At 39.4% G+C, this 25,307-nt stretch overlaps 1 protein-coding gene across 3 annotated transcripts in view; it reads right to left on the bottom strand.

Annotated features, from left to right (window-relative positions):
- Positions 1-4,648: 4,648 nt before the first annotated feature.
- The window catches only part of HOOK3 (hook microtubule tethering protein 3), a 125,310-nt gene continuing 104,651 nt past the window's right edge, over positions 4,649-25,307 (bottom strand). Inside the window, exons 17-23 of one of the 3 annotated variants that reach the window (XR_013397263.1) lie at positions 20,816-20,850; positions 14,762-14,844; positions 12,623-12,723; positions 10,216-10,320; positions 9,979-10,050; positions 5,566-5,780; positions 4,649-5,121 (exon numbers count right to left, since the gene is read on the bottom strand). Coding sequence is in view for 2 of the 3 variants with exons in the window: in XM_015145265.3 (XP_015000751.2) it covers positions 4,981-5,121; positions 9,979-10,050; positions 10,216-10,320; positions 12,623-12,723; positions 14,762-14,844; positions 20,816-20,850 (537 nt within the window). In the remaining variant the exon portion in view is untranslated. Of the gene's footprint in view, positions 5,122-5,565; positions 5,781-6,845; positions 7,064-9,978; positions 10,051-10,215; positions 10,321-12,622; positions 12,724-14,761; positions 14,845-20,815; positions 20,851-25,307 lie in introns of those variants that run through there. The other 2 variants (XM_015145265.3, XM_077943570.1) reach the window with 2 other exon arrangements.

The following is a 25,307-nucleotide window of genomic DNA, read 5'->3' as shown; positions in this document are numbered from 1 at the left end:
GGGAAGGGAGGAAAAAGGAAGGAAGGAAGGAAGGAAGGAAGGAAGGAAACAAAAAGAAAAGAAACGAGAAAAGAAAAGAAAGGAAGAAAGGAAGGAAGGAAGGAAGGAAGGAAGGAAGGAAGGGGAGACAGTAAAATGGCTCATCAATAAAATATGTATTTTCTTCAATCTAGCTCATCTTTCACTTAACAATCACTCACTACTGATCTATTTGCCCAGCATGGATTTTCATTCTTCTGTGAGAACTGCTGGAATATACAGATTGATGTTTCTTTCCTTTTTTCTTTTTTTTTTTCTTTTGAGTCTCACTCTGTGGCCCAGGCTGGAGTGCAGTGGCACAATCTCGGCTTACTGCAACCTCCACCTCCTGGGTTCACGTGATTCTCCTGCCTCAGCCCCTCGAGTAGCTGGGATCACAGGTGCCTGCCACCATGCCTGGCTAATATTGTATTTTTAGTAGAGATGGGGTTTCACCATGTTAGCCGGGCTTGTCTTGAACTCCTGACCTCGGTGATCCGCCCGCCTTGGCCTCCCAAAGTGCTGGGATTACAGGTGTAAGCCACCGCAACTAGCCACAGGCTGATGTTTCTGACTGGATAACATTTAGCTTAATTTTGTACAGTTGAGCTTTTATTATACTAACAATAAAACCTCAACAAAATTACAGACAGCAAGTTCATCCTTATTATAGTCTAATAATCTAATTAAAACCATTATATCAGGTTAAGGATGTCTAATAGAAATGTCAATCTTGGTAAATTTCGGAACACAGGGTCTTTAGGGACTTCTTTTTCTGCATTACTATCAAATAGACAAATGGTAAAAGATATAACAGAGTTTTTCAAAGTTCTTTAAAAATATGTACAATTGTACACTTGATTCTCTTTTCAGATATTATACACTACTATATTTTCTGGATTACAAACTTTAAAAATACACACTGTGGAACATAAATGCTAGGTTTTAATATTCTTTAGTTCTTTTCTCACCCTGGTTAGAAGGAAAACAGAAAGTCATCTTCCTGTTTATAAGACTTCAGACACTGTGGTGACAGCGTGCTGCAACCCAACACAGCAACCCTGCAGTTGCTCCATGCTGGTGCCTGGACAAGCTCCACTGCACAAGCCAACGTGGCCCCAGGAAGGTGCTGTATGCGGGAGTTTGTAAAAATACAGCACAGCATCACTCATGATGAGGCAAAGTTCCTAGTGTCTTTAAAAAATTTCCAGATAGACGATACAACATCGCAAATCTCCTGAGGAATCATTAATCATTACTAGAGAAACAGAATGTCATAAACCCTGTCCAAAGCCAGACACCCGACATGGAGTTGCCACCATTACAGTTAAATTTTATTCTTGGCTTTCTCATACCTAAAGTATATTCAGAAGCTATTTTTTTTTTTTTTACAAAAGCCTGTTTTGTTTTTAAACATCATAAAATGTTTAGAAATATAATTTCTCCTATGTAATGAAACTAATATACTAAATTTTATAGGTACAGTAAAGGAGAATGAAAATTATAAATGTAGGCTGGGCGGCCGGGTGCGGTGGCTCATGCCTGTAATCCCAGCACTTTGGGAGGCTGAGGCGGGTGGATCACGAGGTCAGGAGATGGAGACCATCCTGGCTAACATGGTGAAACCCCGTCTCTACTAAAAAATACAAAAAATTAGCCGGGTGTGGTGGCCTGTAGTCCCAGTTACTCAGGAGGCTGAGGCAGAGAATGGTGTGAACCCAGGAGGTAGAGCTTGCAGTAAGCGGAGATGGCACCACTGCACTCCAGCCTGGGGAACAGAGCCAGACTTAGTCTCAAAAAAAAAAAGATAAGAAAATTATAAACGTCAACATCAAAATAATAGCATACAATAGATGCTGAAGAAAAGTCAGAAGTACAACTGGGTGCGGTGCCTCGTGCCTGTAATCTCAGCACTTTGGGAGGCCAAGGTGGGTAGATCACGGGAGACCGGCCTGGCCAACATGGTGAAACACCATCTTTACTAAATTACAAAAATTAGCCGGGCATGGTGGTAGGCACCTGTAATCCCAACTACTCTGGAGACTGAGGCAGGAGAATTGCTTGAACCCGTGAGGCAGAGGCTGCGGTGAGCCGAGATCGCGCCATGGCACTACAGCCTGGGTGAGGAGCAAGGCTCCGTTTCGAGGGAGCGGGGTGGGGGAATTCAGAAGTAAAACTCCCCTCTAAAGGCCTGGCACCTTTCCAACCCAGTTAGAGAAAAAAATATCTGGGTAGGTGGATGGGTAGGAGATTAGGACTGGGCCTGTAAATAGAAAATGAAAATGAAAACCTCTCATCTCACAGAACAAAATTCATTCAGTGAGTAGTTCACAGACTTTTTTTTTTTTTTTTCTTCTTGAGTCGGAGTTTCGCTCTTGTCACCAGGCTGGGGTGCAATGGCGCCATCTTGTTTCACTGCAACCTCCGCCTCCCAGGTTCAAGCAATTCTCCTGCCTCACCCTCCCAAGTAGCTGGGACTACAGGCACACACCACACCTGGCCAATTTTTTGTATTTTTAGTAGAGACAGAGTTTCACCATGTTGGACAGGCTGGTCTGGAAATCCTGACCTCAGGTGATGCGCCCGTCTCGGCCTCCCAAAATGCTGGGATTACAGGCATGAGACACTGCACCTGGCTCTTGTTTTCATCCATCATATTCTGCAGGTACAATTTTCCCAAAATTTTAACTTACCAAGGTTAGTGCTCACATCCCAATTTGCTTTATTGATTGATTGATTGATTGATTGAGACGGAGTCTCATTCTGTCGCCCAGGCTAGAGTGCAGTGGTGCGATCTCAGCTCACTGCAGTCTCTGGCTCCCACGTTCAAGTGACTCTCCTGCCTCAGCTTCCCAAGTAGCTGGGATTACAGGCACGTGCCACCACGCCCAGCTAATTTTTGTAATTTAGTAGAGATGGGGTTTCACCATGTTGGACAGGCTGGTCTCACACTCCTGACCTCAAGTGATCCACTCCCGCCCAGGTCTCCCAAATAGTGGGATTACAGGCTTGAGGCACCATGTCTGGTCCCAATTTGCCTTAAAATTAGTTGGATCCTCAGGCTATTTGTGAAATACAGGTAGGGGTAAGAACAGTCTGAAAGTTTTTAATCTTTTACTTTGGAAACTTTCCAGTTGATCAGGTCTGCGTAGCCTCCTGAAGCCCTACAGCAGTTCTACTCATGGCTACCTCCGTTTATCCCTAACTCTTGCTGCTTTGTGGTCTCGTCAGGCAGAAGCATTCATGCTGTGTTCAGACTTCTGCACTTAACGTAAAAAATTAGCCATAATGTATGGCTCCACTTCTGTGTATACTCAAATCTTTCTTCAACTACGGCTTCTGAGGACAAACAAATACTACTGATTTTTGGGTCATCTTTCTTATTAAAAAGTAAGAAAGAATTTAAAAATCAAACACTTGAATATAGTTTCTAAAAATTCTTAATTACATTTAACTTGATTTGAGGTTACTTGTATTTAACATAAAGAACTAAATGAAACCTGAACTTCCAAATAGCAAGTACATGAGAAAACATCCTCCTATATTAAGTAACCTATCTAAAAATAAACAAAAAATACCATGACCTAATTTCAGAAACTTTTTGCTTTAAAAAAATGGGCTATGTTGCAAGAAAAAAGACTTAAATATAATTTGGGACCAAATACATAAGTCAATATGGAAAGTTAGAGGGCATTTCATTTTTAAATGAATATTTCGCACTTACATAGCACCTTATATATACAAAGTGCTTTACAATGATTACTTGACAGCCCATTCATCGATGTAAATAAATGTGGTTTACAATCTGTTAACAAATGTAAGCACTTTGAGGCAACCAAATACCCAAGAAAATCTATTTAGTAACAAATTCCTGGACTAGCAGATAGATGTGAGAAAAAACGTAAAGAGATCTGTCATAATATAAAATACAAGAAGTTACTAATGTTAATGACTGATATTAAGATGTCAAGTGTTAGGAATTATTAAAAAATGGAAGGGTTTATATTAAAGAATAAGTAAAACACATGGGGCATAAGTCAACAAACAGCCCAAAAATAAGACTACCAATAACTTGTACATATATGAAAGAAAACTCTTTTAGATGTGGAGAGCAACTGAAGGTATGTCAACCACATTGCTAGAAAATGATCCTCAGTTACTAAGATATTCCAAAACAACAACAAGAAATTAATGCAGTGCCTGATTTTTTTCTTTTGTAATTTATCCCAAAATAACCTCACCAATACATTCACTTCTGCCAGCAAACAAAATAGCAGGAAATAATGAAATTTTATGTATTTATGTTTTAAAAATAGTCTCCAAATCTTTGGACAAATTTAATTTCCTATAAAACAATGTGAAAACTCGTTTTTTCCTCAAATAATTCTACCAGGTGCCTTAGGGAAGATGTGATTAGCACCTCTGCCAATGTATTTATGTCTTTGCAAAAAGAACACTTGTCAACCATTTTGTATAGTAAATATGCAAGTTATTTGAACTGTACTTGGAAAACAATTGAAAACACAGATTAATACATCATAAAAAGATTAATTCCCTTTAAACAAAGACATTCTTATAAAGCATGGTAACACACAGGCACAATAAAGAATATAAATTGTATTATCAATTATTGGCAGAAAATCTAATTTATTACAAATCCTACACCTTTGAGGAAGAGGACATTTTCATACAAAGAAAAGTATTACACTATTATACAACATTTTTAATTGAACATGTACAAATTTTTGGCACATTAAAAAGAACTGAAAGGACTACAAAATAAAAACCAAACAAACTAAAACAAAGATATGGGAGAGAGAAAAAGTCCTCAAAATGAGAAACACTAAGTATTGACACAGAAGAGAAACAAAAAGTAAGCTGGCTGAGTTTCCTGAAATGTTGTTGTGTGTAACAGAAGTATGCTGTGGGTGCAGGGGTCTGTGTTTGAGCAGCAGGACTTCTCTACCTTGCTGTGGCCGGCTGCACGTGGCCTGGGTACGATCTTCTGCTGCTGGTCGCTTGCCTCTGCCTTGCCAGAAACGACTGCCCTGAGCCTGTGCTTGCCAGTCTGTCTTCAGCTGCCTTTTTATGCAGAGTCATTCCCTGCAACATTAAAATAAAAAAAGGAATCAATGAAAAAATAGTGGAACATACTTTCACAAAATAAAATTTCATCATGCAAAATTTGTTACACTGTATCATAAAGCACAATTAGGAATGTTAATACTACTCACTATAGATTAAAATCTCATAGAGGCATTTTAGTTCCCACAGTTAGGCACAAATTTTCTTTTGGAAAAATTCAGGCTTAATTGTCTGATTTTACAACAAACAATACAGGAGATGATAGAGACAGACATTACCCACACTCAATCATACTTCCTTTCAAATTAAATGTAGAAAGTGATTTTTTTCCAAGGAAAAGAGCATGATTGGTAGCAGTTGATTCACTCCGGTGGTGGAAATCACAGGGTTTATTTAGAATGAAAAACACAAATGCTTGTGTTGTTTCTTTAGGTGGAAAGCCACACTAGGTACTGTACATACCACCATGCTGTTTTTCTTCACTTCAAGGCAGACTTGTATTCTCAAACAAATTAAGAAAACTTCCTTACAGTCCACAACAGAGGGCCCAAACGAGAGAAGGGGGTCTTTCTTGAAGACAGGAGAAGGATCGCCTACTAGCTTAGAAGGGAGAGGAGGCAACTGCTGGACCTAGAGCACTTTAACAGGAGGGAGGAAACCTGCAGGGCACTCCCTGACTGTGGAGGAATGACAAGAATATGATAATAACACTACTTACTAAAGGCAGAAGTCTATGAGTAGATCAGGAAAAAAGCAGTTTTTTGGTACTCATTTAATAAGACAATGAAGAATCCTAGCCAGAGAAACATTAAGAACTGAGAGATGGCCAGGGTAGTGGCTCATGCCTGTAACCCCAGCACTTTGGGAGGCTAAGCTGGGAAGATCACTTGAGGCTAGAAGCTCAAGACCAGCCTTAGCAAAATAGTGAGAAACCCCCTCTCTAAAATAATAAAAAAAAAATTAGCTGGGCATGATGGCATGCCCATAGTCCCAACTACTTGGAAGGCTGAGGTGGGAGGATTGCTTGAGCCCAGGAGGTTGAGGCTGCAGTGAGCCGTGATTACACCACCGTACTGCAGCATGGGAACAGTGCAAGACCTTGGCTCAAAAACGGTAACAACAACAAAAATGAAAGAGCTGTTGTTTAATCTCACTAATGACTGAATGCAAGTAAACTGCTGGGCATAAGTAGAAGCTGGCAGCAAGGAAGAAAAAAGCAATCAAGAAGATTGCATTATTTTATCTTTTTTCATTTTTTTTTTTAGATGGAGTCTTGCCATGTTGCCCAGGCTGGTCTCGAACTCCTGGGTTCAAAAGATCCTCCCACCTTGGCAACTCAAAGTACTGGAATTGCAGGCGTGAGCCCATGCGCCCAACCTCAGCTTTGCATTTTTAATACAATTTCAGTCTATCCTATCAATCCAAATACATAATATTTTCCAAATAAGAAAAATCTAAAACATGTTTTTAAACTCAATTTGAAATCAGAGCACTTAAAGTTTTGAATAAAATTGACAAATGTTTATTGGTAATCTTTAACTTATACATTTGGCTACATATATTAAAATTTATATTTTATTTAAATATTCTGATTTTTCCACTTTCACATTTCAAGCAATTTATCCAAATTCTTCACACAGGTTAAAGACCTCAATCTATTGCAAGGGCATTCCCTGAGCTACTTAATATCTCTTCCCTGCACTCATCATTTCCATTTCCATTTAAAGTTACCTGAGATGCAGAACTTTCTGAATGTAAGCATGATGGTTTACTTATCTGAACGTAACTTCTGGGAGTCTATTTGGATTTATTCCTTCACTCTCTAAGTTAAAAATTAAGACTATTCTGGCCGGGTGCGGTGGCTCACGCCTGTAATCCCAGCACTTTAGGAGGCTGAGGAGGGTGGATCATGAAGTCAGGAGATCGAGACCATCATGGCTAACACGGTGAAATCCCGTTTCTACTAAACAAAATACCAAAAATTAGCCAGGCGTGGTGGTGGGCGCCTGTAGTCCCAGCTACTCCGGAGGCTGAGGCAAGAGAATGGCATGAACCTGGGAAGCGGAGCTTACAGTGAGCCGAGATCATGCCACTGCACTCCAGCCTGGGCGACAGAGCGAGACTCCATTCAAAAAAAAAAAAAAAAATAGGACTATTCTTTAGTATCACTTCACAGAATAAATCAATCTGGTTCCATAAGAAACACAATATGTGAAGTCATAAAAATCAATCCAGAATATGAAACTACTGGGCTCGGCGGGGTGGCTCATGCCCGTAATTCAGCACTTTTGGGAGGTTGAGACGGGTGAATCACAAGGTCAGGAATTCAAGAACAGCCTGGCCAAGATGGTAAAACCCTGTTTCTACTAAAAATATAAAAATTAGCAGGGCGTGATGGCAGTCACTTGTAATCCCAGCTACTCAGGAGGCTAAGGCAGAGACTTGCTTGAACACGGGAGGCAGAGGTTGCAGTGAGCCAAGATTGTACCACTGCACTCCAGCCTGGGCGACAGAGTGAGACCCTGTCTCAAAACATAGTAATAGTAATATGAAATTATTAATAAGGCCTGAAATGCAGAGCTCCCAGATTGCTAACACTAAGGTTCCAGGAGGACAGGGAAGAGACAAAATAGTTTAAAAGTCAGGACTAATTCCCAGAGAATGTCCTTAAATATATAGTTTTATTTTTTCTATTTTTTGAATTTTAATTTTCAAGAAATCTGTATCTGTTTGTTTTCTGAGATGGAGTCTCGCTCTGTCGTCAAGGCTGGAGGGCAGTGGTGTGATCTTGGTTCACTGCAACCGCCGCCTCCCGGATTCTCCTGCCTCAGCCTCCGGAGTAGCTGGGATTACAGGCACCCACCACCACACCCTGCTAATTTCTGTATTTTTAGTAGAGATGAGGTTTCACCATGTTGGCCAGGCTCGTCTCCAACTCCTGACCTTAGGTGACCCGCCCACCTTGGCCTCCCAAAGTGTTGGGATTACAGGTATGAGCCACCGTGCATGACCTATATTTGTCAATAATAGTATTCTAACTCTGATATGATTTCCTCTTTGGTTTTTAAATTGCAATAAAATCTTTGATATGCAGTTTTTGTTTTTTAGTTTTTGTTTTTTTTGAGACAGGGCCTTAGTCTGTCACCCAGGCTGGAGTAAAGTGGTGCAATCCCAACTTCCGCCTCCTGGTTTAAGCAATTCTCGTGCCTCAGCCTCCTGAGTAGCTGGGACTAGAGGCGCGTGCCACCATGCCTGGTTAATTTTTGTATTTTTAGTACAGACGGGGTTTCACCATGTTGTGGCCAGGTTGGTCTCAAATTCCTGACCTCAGGCGATCTGCCTGCCTCAGACTCCCAAAGTGTCAGGATTACAGGCATTAGCCACTGCACCCAGCCACAGATATGCAGTTTTGACCAAGGCAAATACAGATGTGAAAATAATATATAATGAAATTTAATGAATTTTTGACAAAGATCAAATCACAGTGTTCAGAGGCCAGGGACACTAACCTTTAAGAGGCAGTATCAATTATAACTGTAAAACAAAAACAATGGTACTGTGCCAGTAACAGAGCTACAGGGTCACAGGGGGATGTTAAAAGGAATCTGGGGAGGGGGAAACTGGGCGCAGTGGCTCACGCCTGTAATCCCAGCATTTTGGGAGGCTGAGGCAGGTGGATCACAAGGTCAGGAGTTAGAGACCAGCCTGGCCAACATGGTGAAACCCCACCTCTACCAAAAATACAAAAATTATTCGGGCGTGGTGGCAGGCATCTGTGGTCCCAGCTACTTGGGAGGCTGAGGCAGAAGAATTGCTTGAACTCGGGAGGTGGAGGTTGCAGTGAGCTGAGATCACACCACTGCACTCCAGCCTAGGGTACAGAGTGAGACTCTATCTCAAAAATAAATAAATAAGTAAATAAATAAATAAATGGAATCTGGTCCCATTTCTTGTGTCAGACAACTTTTTTTTTTTTTTTTTTTTTTAATGAGACAGAGTCTTGCTGTGTTACCCAGGCTGGAGTGCAATGGCACAATCTTGGCTCATAGCAACCTCTGCTTCTCAAGTTCAAGCGATTCTCCTCCCTCAGCCTCCCAAGTAGCTGGGATTATAGGCATGTGCCACCATGCCCAGGTAATTTTTGTATTTTTAGTAGAGATGGGGTTTCACCACGTTGTCCAGGCTGGTCTCAAACTTCTGACCTCATGATCCGCCCGCCTGGCCTCCCAAAATGCTGGGATTACAGGAGTGAGCCATCACGCCCAGCCAACTAACATTTTTTAAAGGCAGAAGTGGTCTTATTGGGAAGAACAAAAAACAAAAGGAAGACAGAAAGTCTTGGAAAAATACTGAAAGAAGTGCAGCACTCTTTAAAATCCATAAGTATTCACATCCCAACCAGGATGCTCATGAGCATTAGTTTTTGTGTTGGGATATTCAATTTCAAAATCTGCAGTGGTTCAGGGTCTAACAATGTGAACATTTTCCAAATCCCATGAGATAAACTACCCCCAATCAAATACCATCCTGCAAAGACACTGAAATAATCCCACAAAACAAAAACTATTGCATCTGTGTTTAGATAGTATTAATGTCCCTTCGCTTACAATAAAGTCTCTGAGGGACAGAAATTAGACTGACATTTATCTTTCTATCCTCTAGAAATAATGTTTTCAAAATGCTCTAACCCTGTTTACAGTGGTTCTCATATTTGCTTTTCAGTTCAGAAATAGCATTAAGATTCTGTTAGTGTATATTAGGATAGCAATTACTTTCAGATTCATTTGGTAGAGTGACTTCTACAGTAAAGGGAATATAATAAGTATTACATATTCATTGAACTTTTCTTTATGCTCCAAAGTACTATTTTCTTACCATATTGTACCAGGCACTAACAATATATTTCTCTTCCATCTCTCTTTGACTCTTTGTTTTCTCATATTCTTTCTAAAAAAAGCACATGTAAATATGTAAAGATATAAAATAACTCGATATAAATAAAATACTTAAGTTAATTGTTAAAACCCAGGGACACAATTGTAAAATATAACAAGGCTCCCAGAACATTAAAATCAAAACACAATTATTTTATTGTACAGTAGAGTAAATTACCTCTAATGAGTGGAACAGTCGATCTCGTTCCTGGAGCTGATTTTTAAGAGCTTGGATTTCTGGTGCTGCTCCTTGATTCTGTTTAGGATCTAAAGTACGAATAACCTGTAAAAAATAATAAAAGAAAAATTCAAAAAGTCTCAAACTTAAAGAACGTAACGTTTAAGAAAAGAATGACTATTTTTTTAAAATAAAAGGATAAACTTATGAAAAATCAAAGGTTATCTTACAAGGGTATTTTAAAAAGTAAATGTGGCCTGGAGTGGTGGCTCATGCCTGTAATGACAGCACTTTGGGAGGCTGAGGCAGGTGGATCACTTTAGTTCAGGACTTTGAGACAAGCCCAGGCAACATAGTAAGAACTGTCTCTATAAAAAGTATTTAAAAATTAGCTGGGTGTGGTGGTGCACCCCTATAGTCCCAGCTATTACTAAGGAGGCTGAGGCAGGAGGATAACTTGAGCCTGGGAGGCTGAGGCTGCAATGAGCTGAGATCAGGTCACTGCGCTCCGGCCCGGGCAACAGAGCAAGAATCTGTCTAAAAAAAATAAAAAGTAAATGTATAAAATAGTATTAATTGTTGTAACTTAAAGTAAAAATTTGTTATGGGTACATAATATTTGTGCAAACATAAAACTTTTTACTTATATAAAGAACCAATTATAAGAAGTAATTCTGGCTTAAAATTAATAAATGCAGTCATGTACCACATAATGATGTTTCAGTCAGTGATGAACCACATATATGATGGTGGTCCCATAACATTATAAAGGAGCTGAAAAAGTCCTATCACAAAAATAACTTACCATTGTGTATTTCCTTATACTATTCAGTACAGAAGCAATACTCCATACCATATAGCCTAGTTGTGTACTAAGCTATAGCATACAGGTTTGCATAAGTACACTCTACAATGTTAGCACAATGACAAAATCGCCTAAGGATGCATTTCTCAGAATGTGTCCCTGTTGTTAAATGACGTGTGTCTGTAAAGCAGACACTACTGACAGTGGTCTACTCTTTTCCTTTCCTCTGATCTGGTCTGCTAGCCTTCTGCCTCTAATCAGATAGGCACTTTGGGGGAGAGGGTCCTGACTGGTGTGTAAGCCTATCACTGTGGCCCCATTTCTTTCTCTGCCGGCAATCCTGTTTGGGCATGGATATTGGATGTGATTCTGGCTGGCCAACTAGAGGACTGCTGGGAAAGGTCTTTTTACTTCTCCACCCAATATTTTCATTTAGTTTTATTTTATTTTTAAAGACAGGGCCTTGCTCTGTCACCCAGGCCGGAGTGCAGTGATGTGATCACAGCCCACTGCAGCCTTGAACCACTGGGCTCAAGTGATTTTCCTGCCCCAGCCTTCTGAACAGCTAGGATTACAGGTGCATGCCACCATGACCAGCTAATTTTTTAAAACATTTTTTTGTAGAGATGGAGTCTGGGTATGTTGCCTAGACTGACTTGAAACTCCTGGGCTAAAGCAATCCTCCAGCCTTGACCTCCTACAGTGACAGGATTACAGACGTGAGCCACTGTGCCCAGCTCCCCTAATATTTTTACTATCAAAATGTGCAAGCCCATAGAAAACTTGAAAGGGAAGAAAAAAACCCATTTACCCTTAACCTAGACTCACCAATTGCTTCGTTGCCATATTTGATTTCTCTCCACACACACATGCTGTTACTTATTTGGGAGGCTATTTTAAAGTCTCCCAAATAAGTTATTCGGGTCTCATAACGCAGAACCTTTAAATACTTGAGCACAAATCTCCTTAGATTAAGAATATTAACCTACATAATCACAAACCATTATCTGTAAGAAAACTGACCCCCTTAACCCTCAATCCAGGACTCAGAGGTGAATGTCTTGATTCGGCAACTAGAAGGGGGCTCTTTTCAATTAGAATGGGTCCTGTGCTCTCCCACAATCCATGGCCTGTTCTTGTTTTCATGACAGTGACTTCCATTCCAAATTTTGGATTTACCTGATGGTTTCCTGAATATGTTATTTAGCTTGTTCCAATAAACCTTATTTTGCCTGTGAACTGGAAATAGAAGGTTGCTTAAATTCAGGTTAATTATTATTTACAACAATACTCCATCAGAAGGCACAGGATATCAGCTGTCCTATCACTAATTGGTGTTGTTAATTTTGATGACTAATAAGGTGGCAAGTGCCACTCATTTCCCACACAAAGTACATTTTCTTCTTGGTAATTAGTAAGTAATCCATGCAATGACCTATTTTGACCACTGCTTCTTGCTCAGGTTCTTTTTGTTATAAGATATGTTCTTCTCCTGAGAGTTTTCTGCATAAGAAGTTGCTGTAGTGTCCATCCATTATATTTGAGACTTCACTGAAATGTGATCAGAAGGTAGAGTGAGATGCCTACAAAATTCATACTTACACTTTTGGCTTTCTCTAAGTATTTTTTATATCGTTCTTCCATTTGCTTCATTTCTTCCTCTTTCTTTCGTAAAGCTTCCTGTAATTCTTCAATTTTTAAGGCTGCAGATGAAACATAGTAAAATATATACAGATTATAATATATATAGTTATAATATAAATACATTTATTTTAGATTACAACAATTTCAAAAATATTTTAATTGACTAATAACAAATAGTTAACAGCTTTGAGAGACTGGTCTATTTTTACACATAATTTTATTTTTAAAAAATTCAGATTTTTTTTTTTTTAACAAAAATGTTTTCTTATAAATAAATAAAAACTCCAGTATGGAAGTACATAAATAAAGAATCCATGAAGGATGAATGGATAAACAAAATGTAATACATAGATATAACACATGCTTAGTTATGACACATGCTATGATATGGAGACATTATGTTAAGTGAAGTAAACCAGATACAAAAGGATAAATATTACAGGATTCTACTTATATGAGTGACCTAGAATAGTCAAATTCACAGAGACAGAAAATGGAATAGTGGTTACCAGGGGCTGGGAAGAGGGAGGAAGGGACAGTTATTGTTTAATGCATACAGAACTTCAGTTTGAGATGATACAGTTTTGTAGATAGGTAAAAGTAATAGTTGTGCTGTGTGAATGTCCTCAACGTTACTGGACTATACACTAAAAATGGCTTAAAATGGTGTGTTTTGTATATTTTACCACAATAAAAATAAGTCTATTCTCTCACCTCTTACCTCTTTATTAATACAAAAGAATTAACAAAACCAAGCTACCCACAGGAGTAAATATTTGGGAAGCACAAGTCTGGATGACTTACATGGAACTACATTATGAAAATATCTTAACATCATATAATATTCATTAGAATACAGAGTTAAGGAAAAATTCAAAGTACAATTAGAAAGTAAGACATTATAAAGATGATTATATACTCCCTATATATAAATAGAGCCTATTTCTTTCTTTCTTTCTTTTTTTTTTTGGAGACAGTCTCGCTGGAGTGCAGTGGCGAGATCTCGGCTCACTCCAACCTCTGTCTCCTGGGCTCAAGCGATTCTCCTGCCTCAGCCTTCCCAGTAGCTGGGATTACAGGTGTGTGCCACCACTCCTGGCTAATTTTTTGTATTTTTAGTAGAGACAGGCTTTTGTCATGTCGCCCAGGCTGGTCTCAAACTCCTGAGCTCAGGCAATCCACCCACCTCGGCTTCCCCAAAAAGTGCTAGGATTACAGGAGTGAGCCACCGCACTGGCCTTCTTTCTTTTTTTGTGAGACAGGGTCTTGCTGTGTTCCCCAGGCTGGTCTTGAACTCCTGGGCTCAAGCGATCCTCCTACCTTGGCCTGCCAAATTGATAATTACAGGTGTGAGCCACCATACCCAGCCAATAGAGCCTATTTCTTAAATAAAAATTTAATATAGGCCAGGTGTGGTTGCTCACATCTATAATCCCAGTACTTTGGGAGACTGAGGTGGGCAGGTGACTTGAGCCCAGAAGTTCAAAACCAGCCTGGGCAACATGGCGAAATCCCATCTCTATAAAAAATTATAAAAATTAGCTGGGCAGGGTGGCTCTTGCCTGCATCCCAACTACTGGGGGACTGGTTAGGTAGAAGGATGGCTTGAGCATGGGAGGTCAAGACTGCAGTAAGCTGTGATCATGCCATTTACTCCAGTCTGGGCAACACAGCCAGACCCTGTCTCAAAAATAAATAAACAGTTTGGGCGCAGTGGCTCACGCCTGTAATCTCATCACTTTAGGAGGCCAAGGTGAGCGGATCACGAGGTCAAGAGATCAAAACCATCCTGGCTAACATGGTGAAACCCCATCTCTACTAAAAATATAAAAAATTAGCTGGGTGTGGTGGCGGGCGCTTGTAGTCCCAGCTACTTAGGAGGCTGAGGCAGGAGAATGGCAAGAACCCAGGAGGCAGAGCTTGCAGTGAGCCAAGATTGCGCCATTGTACTCCAGCCTGGGCGACAGTGAGACTCCATCTCAAAAAAAAATAAAAATAAAAAATAAATAAAATAAAATAAAAATTATGTAAACTCACTATCACTATGGCAGTATACAGCAAGCCCATTTAAAAACTATCATAATTAGGAAAACTCACAGCTGTTGTTAAATCTTGGCTCGAGATCTTCAATAATGGCCCTCTTCTTCTGTAGTTCATTATTGGCTTCATGCAGCTTCTCTCTGTAACAAACAGGTAAATATCACTGACTACTGTTTCTGTAATTTTTTCCAGTTCAAATTAAAGATCTAAGTTCTTTATATTTGGATTACACTTGCATTGCACGCAAGTGATATGAAACAGATATGAAAAGACAAAACACAAATTTAATATATTTTAAAAATAAGTAAAAAATATTCCTCTGTTTGAAAAAGTAGTCATTTTAGTTTAGATAGACCTGCATAAAGAGAGGGTATAGATTTTTTCTAGGAATAAGAATATTGAAATAACTTTGCAAAGGTTTTACCATGCAAAATCTTGTTGCAAAAAAATGAAGTTCTAAAAATAAGAATTAACAAATAGTACATATCAATAAAAAAATGAACTAATGATATACGCAACCACATGAATAGATCTCACAGAATGTTGAACAAAGAAAGTCAAAGGGGTAACAATGTGCGATTCTGTTGGTATGTTAAAATGAGTGGAAGATGATACAGATCAGCTGTGTGGCTTGTTTTGCCTTCAATCTACTGGGAGGAAGAACGAAGAATCCTGGTAGGTTACTGGACATATTCCATATGTTGATCTGGGTCACCTAGGTTTGGGAGGCCTTGGCAGGCAGATCACTTGAGGTCAGGAGTTCAGGACCAGCCTGGCCAACAGGGCAAAACCCAGTCTTTGCTAAAGATAGAAAAATTGGCCAGGTAAATCCCAGCTACACAGGAGGGAGAATCGCTTGAACCTGGGAGGCGGAGGTTGCAGTGAGCCAAGATCGCGCCACTGCACTCCAGCCTGGATGACAGAGTGAGACTCTGTCTCAAAAAAAAAAAAAAAAAAAAAATCTAGGAACTTAAGATGTGTACTTCATATGTTATATTCCAATATAAAGGTATTTAAATAATTAACTGAAAGTGAGATATTTTCCCCTCGTATCTGTATAATATGTGTAATTTTCCCTTTATCATATTTAATATGGCACTATATAACGTAACTAGGAAAAAAGGCTGTAAAAATGGGAAGATATAGAAAATCACTAATTAAAAAAATACATCACTTTATGTCTTTCTGATCTTTTCCATGCATGAAATATGCTTTAATAAACCTTTTTCTTTCTCAGTAAATTTTTTGAGGATGTGACTTGTATGCATTTATGACCTATGACAAAGAACATATACAATATAACAGTTAAAATAATAATAAAACTAAGCCCAATGAATCACTACCATGTTAAAAAATAGACATTGACTGGGCACAGTGATTCATGCCTATAATCCTAGCACTTTGGGAGGCCGAGGTGGGTAGACTGCCTGAGTTCAGGAGTTTGAGACCAGTCTGGGCAACATGGTGAAACCCCATCTCTACTAAAATACAAAAAATTAGCCAGGCATGGTGGTGTGTGCCTGTAGTCCCAGCTACTCAGGAGGCTAAGGTGGGAGAATTGCTTGAACCTGGGAGGCGGAGGTTGCAGTGAGCTGAGATTGCACGACTGCACTCCAGCCTGGGCAACAGAGTGAGACTCCATCTCAAAAAAATAAATAGGCCAGGTGCGGTGGCTCAGGCCTGTAATCCCAGCACTTTGGGAGGCCAAGGTGGGCAGATCATGACGTCAGGAGATCAAGACCATCCTGGCTAACAGGGTGAAATCCCATCTCTATTAAAAATACAAAAACTTAGCCGGGCGTGGTGGTGGGCGCCTGTAGTCCCAGCTACTCGGGAGGTTGAGGCAGGAGAATGGTGTGAACCCGGGAGGCGGAGCTTGCAGTGAGCTGAGATCATGCCACTGCACTCCAGCCTGGGGGACAGAGCAAGACTCCATCTCAAAAAAGATAAAGAAATAAATAGACCAGGTGCAGTGGCTCACATCTGTAATACCAGCACTTTGGGAAGCCAAGGCGGGTGGATCATAAGGTCAGGAGTTCAAGACCAGCCTGTCCAACATGGTGAAACTCTGTCTCTACTAAAAATACAAAAAGCCAGGCATGGTGGTGGGGGCCTGTAACCCCAGCTACTCGGGAGGCCGAGGCAGAGACTTGCTTGAACCCGGGAGGCAGAGGTTGCAGTGAGCCGAGATCATGCCACTGCAGTCCAGCCTGGGTGACAGAGTGAAATTCTGCCTCAAAAAATAAGTAAATAAATAAAATTTAAAAACATAAAAATAAAAATAAATAAAAATCATCCCAAAAACTTAGAAGTCATACATGTCTCTATACTCTTCCCAGAGGTAATCAAAGTCAGAATTTGAATCATTCTCATGATTTTCATGATGGTTTTGTCTTTGTGCTATTCCTAAAAAATATATTGCTTAGGCTGGGTGCGGTGGCTCACGTCTGTAATCCCAGCACTTTGGGAGGCCGAGACGGGTGGATCACGAGGTCAGGAGATCGAGTCCATCCTGGCTAACACGGTGAAACCCCGTCTCTACTGAAAAATACAGAAAACCTAGCCGGGCGAGGTGGCGGGTGCCTGTGGTCCCAGCTACTCGGGAGGCTGAGGCAGGAGAATGGTGTGAACCCAGGAGGTGGAGCTTGCAGTGAGCTGAGATCGCGCCACCGCACTCCAGCCTTGGGGACAGAGCAAGACTCTGTCTCAAAAAAAAAAAAATTTAAATTGCACAAAATTTTATGTATATATATTTTTTATGAGCAAAAAAATTTTTAAATTGCACAAAATTGTGTGTGTGTGTGTGTGTGTGTGTATATATATATATATTTTTTTTTTCTTTTTTTTTGAGATGGAGTCTTGCTCTGTCCCCAAGGCTGGAGTGCAGTGGTGCGATCTCAGCTCACTGCAAGCTCCGCCTCCTGGGTTTACACCATTCTCCTGCCTCAGCCTCCCGAGTAGCTGGGACCACAGGCGCCTGCCACCTCGCCCGGCTAGGTTTTTTGTATTTTTCAGTAGAGACGGGGTTTCACCGTGTTAGCCAGGATGGTCTTGATCTCCTGACCTCGTGATCCGCCCGTCTTGGCCTCCCAAAGTGCTGGGATTACAGGCTTGAGTCACCGTGCCCGGCCGCAATTTAAATTTTATACATTAATCATTATGTATTATTCTGACTTGCATCTTTCACTAAACACTACGTTCTTGAGGTTCATCTGTGTTGATGTATTAGCCATGGTTTATTTTACATTTCCCCTATTGTCTGGTATTCTATTGTTTGAATATACCTCATTCAATCATTTTCCAATCGGTGAACATTTGCATATTATTTTTACTTTTCTGTGATTACAATGTTCTTCTATACTTTCTTCTACACGCCTCCTAGTATGCACAGACAATATTTCTAGGAATCTAGGATATATATATAGTAGAACTGAGAGGTCACAGAATATGTGGCATGTTCAGGTTTACTAAGCAGACTGATGTATACTCCTACCAGCAGTGGATGAGAACTGCCATTGCTCAACATCTTCAATAATACTCAGTATGTTGGATTTTTAAAATGATGTGTAAAATGGTCTCCATTGCAGTTTGTTTTTTTTTTTTTTTTAGACGGAGTCTTGCTCTGCCACCCAGGTTGGAGTGTAGTTCCATGATCTCGGCTCATTGCAACCTCTGCCTCCCGGGTTCAAGCAATTATCCTGGCTCAGCCTTGCGAGTAGCTGGGATTAGAGGCATATGCCACCATGCCTGGCTATTTTTTGTATTTTTAGTAGAGATGAGGGTTCACCATGTTGTCCAGGCTGGTCTTGAACTCCTGACCCTGAGTGATCCACCTGCCTCGGCCTCCCAAAGTGCTGGGATTACAGGCGTGAGCCACCGCACCCGACTTTTGTCTTTTTTTTTTTTTTGAGACAGTCTCGCTCTGTTGCTCAGGCTCGAGTGCAGTGGTATGATCTCGGCTCACTGCAACCTCTGCCTCCTGGGTTCAAGCAATTCTATTGCCTCAGCCTCCTGAGTAGCTGGGATTACAGGTGCACGCCACCATGCCCTGCTCATTTTTGTATTTTTAGTAAAGACAGAGTTTCACCATGTTGGCCAGGCTGGTCTCAAACTCCTGACCTCAAGCGACTGACATGCCTTGGCCTCCCAAAGTGCTGGTATTACAGGCGTGAGCCACCATACCCAGCCCATTGTCACTTTAAATGTGCATGACGCTGGCCCTATTTGGAGATATCTGTGGCTCCTGTGGTGGGCTGAATTGTGTCTCCTAAAAAGAAAAATTGAAGTTTTAATTCCTAGGATATGTGAATGTAACAATATTTGGAAATTGGGTGTTTATAGATATAATTAGTTAAGATGAGGGCACACTGGATCAGGGAACGCCCTAAATCCAATGATTGGCATCCTTATCAGTAGGTCACGAGACACAGGCATACAAAGAATGACATGTGAAGGTGGAGAAAGAAACTGGAGTGATCTGTCTACAACCAAAAACATCAGGACTGCTGGCGGTTACCAGCAACAACAAGGAGCACAGAGCAGACTGTCCCTCCAAACCTCTAGAAGGAACCAGCCTGCTGCCACCTTGGTTCTTCTAGCCTCCAGAACTATGAGAGAATAAATTTATGTTGCCATAAACCATCCAGTGTATGGTAATTTGACATGGCAGCTATAGGAACTAACAGTCTCCATCTTCACTAATAAATCCTTTCTGATGAAGATTTTTCACCATGTAAATGACTGAGCACAGAATAATGGTCAGTTGGTAGTTTTATGAAATGACAGGCATTATATTTTTTGCCATAAAGGAATGAGAATTTTTTTTTAAAGGACAGAATTCAGTACTAAATTCTCATTGCAGGTAATCTCACGAAAGGCAAAAGTAATATTTTCTGTTCTAGTACATTAAGAATCTGCCCACCGCTAGAATTGCTAGCAAATCTGTTGCCAGGAGTATCTTGTGTCTCCCGTATTTACCATTTAAAACACAAAAACACCAACTGGATAGCATGAGGCAAATTGCCAGAGAAGAGAATTTCTTTCCCATCCTAGTAGAATAAATCCAAATTATCTTTGTGGTACTGAGGATGTCTGGTTTAGCACAGTGTAAAGTTGTAACACTTTAACGGGCTATCAATTCATAGTCACTAATTCAATGCTTGCCAGGAGTTTTGCTAGAAAAGGATGAGAAGGGGTGCAAGAAAAATTATGAAACATTTCTAATATGGTCAACCTCAGTTAGAGATAAAGAGAGAAGATTTCTTCTTCATGAAAAAACAAATGTGAATATTTTAAAATTTACTTTACCTTTTATACCAAAAAGTTCTTGTTTGTAACTCAAGGAAATATTTGAAAATCTACTGACAAGTTTTCACAGACTTTAAAAAATTTACTTAAGAAAGAATATTAGACTGCGTGTGGTGGCATGTACTTGTAATCCCAGCTACTCAGAAGGCTGTGGCAGGAGGATCACTTGAAACCAGGAGTTCAAGTCCAGCCTGGGCAACATAGTGACCCTGTCTCCTAAAGACCTTAGAGTCTCTTAAAGACAGGGTCTCTTTTTTAAAAGACCCTGTCTCTTAAAATTTTTTTTTTAAATAAATAGATTAAGCTGGCAATACTTTAGAGCTGGCAAGCTATAGTCCATGGGCCAAAACCAGCCTGCTGCCTGTTTGTATCTATAAAGTTTTACTACAACATGGTCACAACCATTAATTGATGTATTGTCTATGGTTGTTTTCAAGCTACAACTGCAGAGCTCAGTGGCTGTGACAGAGACCAGCTTTCAACTCCTAAAAAACAATTATTATCTGACCCTTATAGAAAGAGGTGTCTGACCCATGATCTAGAGTGTCTCAAACTCCTAACTACGATTATCACAAAGAGAGAAAACCCTAAAGTCTCATTTGAGAAGGCAGTTCTAAAGCAGTCATTATTCTGACCTGAGAACCTTGGGCGGGAGTGACCCTTCAGACTCTCTTAATATATATTATAATTTTCTATCTCTTCAAGGGCCACCTATGCCAACGCCTAGACACACCCATAACTACCTAACACAAAGCACGTCTGTTCCACTATAGAAGAATCAGCCTCAACAGCTTTTATACTTACAGATGTTCTTCAAGCTTCTTTTTTAGAAGGACTGACTAAAAATGAAAAACAAAGTTAGTTTATTACCTCACATTTTAACTAAAATAATATTTTTTTAAGTTAAAAGTACAATAGTCAGAATTTTGAGTGAGCTCTCAGTAATTTGTTTGGTCAAAGAGCTGAAAACACACAATGTACCCCAGTTTAAATCTCTTTAATAAAAGGAGACATGTAATTAGATTATAATTACATCCCCCTAAGGGATGACAATCAGTATGAAATACCCACAACTTGGATATATATATGAATTCTCTATTTATAATCAGGCAGATGAATAAAATAGGAATGAAAAAGCCACTTAATTATAGACCTAATATTCCTGGATTTGGTAGGCAGACAGGACCCTAGTAATAATAGATTTCCTTTAAGACACTTATCTGCTATTTTCCTTGAGTCATGATAAAGTATTGGGTCAGCTTCTATAAATACGTCTGACTTAATCAGTGACTTATGAAAATGCACAGGTTACAAATAATTTATGCAATGGTATGGGAATGTGAAGGATAGCATATGCACAACCTTTAATATGTTGGAGAATGTAGCTTTCACTGGGTAAAAAAAAAAAAAAAAAAAAAAAAAAAGGCTCCTGAAAAGCAGATCAAAATTGACCTAAAAATAAACAATAAAGACATTCTCTATAAGACCACTAAATTTCATAATTAAACTTACACAGTACATACTATTAATCAATTTTATGAAACATTTTGAGATAAATGGTTATATAATTAATTCAGTCAAAACCCAATTAATATAGGCTTATAAAACAAATTGTCCAATCAACGCCAGTGATGAGGGAAAAGGAACCCTCACACTAAGTTCTTTTGATAATAATTACCATAAATTTTTATTCATTTCCATTCTAACACAGCTCTGTAATACTTCAACTTTCACTTCTTTCCTCAATATGTTAACTATAGTTACCTCAGTAGATCCACATGTCCTCTATCACCGCTTTCCAAATATACAAAAAGATAACCCTGTTAACTTTATTTTATAAAAAATAAAAAAATAGAAACAGGGTCTCACTTTGTTGCCCAAGCTGGTCTCTAACTTGTGGGCTTCAGTGATCCTCCTCCCACCCTCGGCCTCCCAAAGTGCTGGGATTATAGGTGTGAGCCACTGCACCCGGCCAACTCTATTAACTTTCGATTACTGCTCATTCCTTCTTTAGCACAGGGGTAAAATGTAAATACTTTTTAGAAACTTTAATTCTGTGCTTATGATTTGATTAGAGTCTAGCAAAACTTTAACTCTGAGAAGATATATAATAAAATGGTTAAATGGGTGGTTAATATGCCAAACAATGCTCTAAATCGTGTCATAGACACTGTCATATGTAAACTTCACAGCCTGTGTAACAATAGCCCCACGTTACAGTTGAGGAAGGACAGGCTGGAGAACATTTAGTAGCTTTCAAGTGGCAGATCCAAAACGCAGGTCTGCCAGACCCCAGAGTCCATGCATGGCCTTCAACTCCATGCTTCCTATGCTGCAGTGCCTCTCCAAACTGAAGACTGTTCCTACCAAAGCACGGGGCAGAAGGAGGGTAGACTGTATCAAGATAATTTATATAAATGAATTAATTATAATAATGGGATGGAACAGGAGTGGAATGGGGAATAAAACCAAGAGCAGACTTCTTGTCGGTTGACTCTTTAAGAGTTCGATAACCTTTAAGTATCTTAATTGTAAAGGTCCTAAACCTACAAGGCAAGTAATCCAGATATTCATTTTGTACAAAACTACCTTAATAAAATTTTCCATACCATCAACTATGATGGCAGTCTAAATCCAAAAACTGCTCACTATATAAAAATGAAAAGGAAGCCATACTTACAATAGCCTTGAGCAGAAACCATGCCAAGAGACAGAGAGGACAAATTAGTATGAAGCAAACACAGCAGCCAAGAGAAGGAACGATTTAGTAATTCATGAACAGAAATAAAAGATATGCACTTTTTTTTTTTTTTTTGAGATGGAGTCTCGCTCTGTTGCCCAGGCTGGAGTGCAGTGGCACAATCTCTGCTCACTGCAAGATCTGTCACCCGGGTTCACGCCATTCTCCTGCCTCAGCCTCCCGAGTAGCTGGGACTACAGGCACCCACCACTATGCCCGGCTAATTTTTTATGTATTTTTAGTAGAGACGGTGTTTCACCATGTTAATCAGGATGGTCTCAATCTCCTGACCTCATGATCCGCCTACCTCGGCCTCCCAAAGTGCTAGGATTACAGGTGTGAGCCACTGTGCCCAGCCCAAGATATGCACTTTTTTAAAAGAAATGTACATTTTTCTTTTTTCTACTGTCTCCTCATCCTGTCTTGTGTTCTAAAGTTTTATATATTGTGGCTAGCTCAAATTATCCATATGGCTGGATATAACAATGTTTTTCTGCTTCCATGCTAAAAACAAATTACATAAAAATAATAATAAAAATGTGCAACCCCTTCTACTCTGACTTAAGATTACATGAAAGGACTGTGCTTTTGATAACAGAAGCTGGCAGAAGTTATGTTGTTCTTCTCCAGAGAAGACCATTTCCTTTGGCAGGTTGCTTTATGTGTTGTACATTCCCGAGATGCAACACTCTTAAGTTAGAGAAAGAGAAAAGTAAGACAAAAACATAAAAATATTTGCTGGGGCAAGAACCATATATCCTGTACTGTACTATTTATTTCTCTAAGCCATTTGGAGGCACGGTTTCAGCTATCTGAATCTTTTCTACATATAGAAAAGAGCTCAGAGCAAAGTTCTGCTTAGTTTACAGTAAGACATTGGCATCTGGACAATCAAATAAATGGACGAGTTTATGTAAATAGTACTTGACACGGCTGGCATCTCACTTCTGAAATACGTTCTGTTAAAGTAATGGCCCACAGCATATTTAATTAGATTTGATTACCATAGTGATACCTAATCAAGCTATGCCAAATTATCTTTTGAAGAATAAATGCTTTTATGTTTTAATGTAAGAGAACCATGCACAATGGCCATCATTGTAACACTGAAGTTTAAGTTGATTCTGATATTTCACCATTTTTACTTCCCATGTACCACATGCCCTTCCCTCACTCCCATAACAAATCAATAAAAGTCTCCTCAGACTTTTAGAGACCAGAATGGATTTTACATTTATCTCAGTTTAAAGGACCTAGTGATTTCACTGAATTAAGAAATGTTGCCCCATTCAGTTCATCTCTAAGATACTTAATTAGGCTTAGTAATATTTTAATACACTCATGTAGTTTTGTTTCACCTCTTTGTGATTTAGCATTTTGAATAAAAACATGTTTTAAATTTTAATAAGGGCATACGGAAGTTTAAATGTTGGTGACAATTTTAGGAATCAGAAATCAATCTGGGAATCTAACAAGGACTGCCAACGCATTGATTAAGGGATGAGCTAACATCACTCATGTTAGAATGAAGAACATGTTACCAATATACACAAGATGATGTCTGGAGAAACTCATTAAGCTAGGCCATGGATGAGCTTTTTGTATCTAGTATTCACAAATTTTAAGTAACATACTTAACTCCCTTTCTTTGGTTCCTTTTGTTTTTATATCCTCTTATGTTAAAAAGGCCAAATGGAATTGGCTACATCTATAGTTTTGAAGTTAATCCTCCAAAATGACTCTATCAATGGAAACAAACATTTATGCTCAAATGCCAGAGTTTACAGCAAATTACACTGGTAACAGGAAAGAAACAAAACATCTGGTTGAAGCAAAGACTGATCACCAAAATTTTGTTTTTTCTCCTCTTTACATTATTTTTGAACACTCTTTAAGTCTTAGCTCTGTTGTTTACTGTTCATTGAACATAAAGGATTTGCAAAATTTGACTTACACTTTTGCCAGAGATAGACGACTATGTGCTACCTAAGTACTGTGATAGAAGGTTAAAACGCAGGTGTGAAGAAAGGCAGTCCTTGGCTGATACATTTACACTATTCTAGTGCAAGTGTGCAGAGTTGTGACAGAGATGCAGAGTGCTGGGGGATGTAAAAAAAGGGCCAGTGTTGGGGAACAGAAGGAGTAAGAGGGATTCAGAGATTTAGAGAAAATGCAATTCTAGGGACAGCAGTATTTTCTTAAAATCACTTTTATATTAAAAATTTCTACTTGAACATTCCAAATTCCCACTAGCAATTTTTTTTGACCAAAGGGGAAAAACCCTATACTTCATCTTTGAACACTGAGTTGAGCATATTTAAAACATAAAGCCTCAATTAATTCCTCAGTTGGTAACTAGAAATGAATTTCTAATTCCCAGCAGAGTTAATCTGAAGAGACAGATCTGGTGCTTTTTATAAGGAATGTTAGTAAAAAGGAAAACACTGTTTCTTTTCTATAACCAATATAACACTAAATTATTTTGATAAAAAACATCAAATAAAAAATAAAAGTTATTTCTCAACATTGTGAAACTGACGGACCATGGTTGGTACA

The sequence above is a fragment of the Macaca mulatta genome, chromosome 8, assembly GCF_049350105.2.
Source record: "Macaca mulatta isolate MMU2019108-1 chromosome 8, T2T-MMU8v2.0, whole genome shotgun sequence".
NCBI lineage: Eukaryota > Metazoa > Chordata > Mammalia > Primates > Cercopithecidae > Macaca > Macaca mulatta.
Note: the sequence above shows the minus strand (reverse complement) of the source record. Positions and strands in the feature narration are given on the sequence as shown.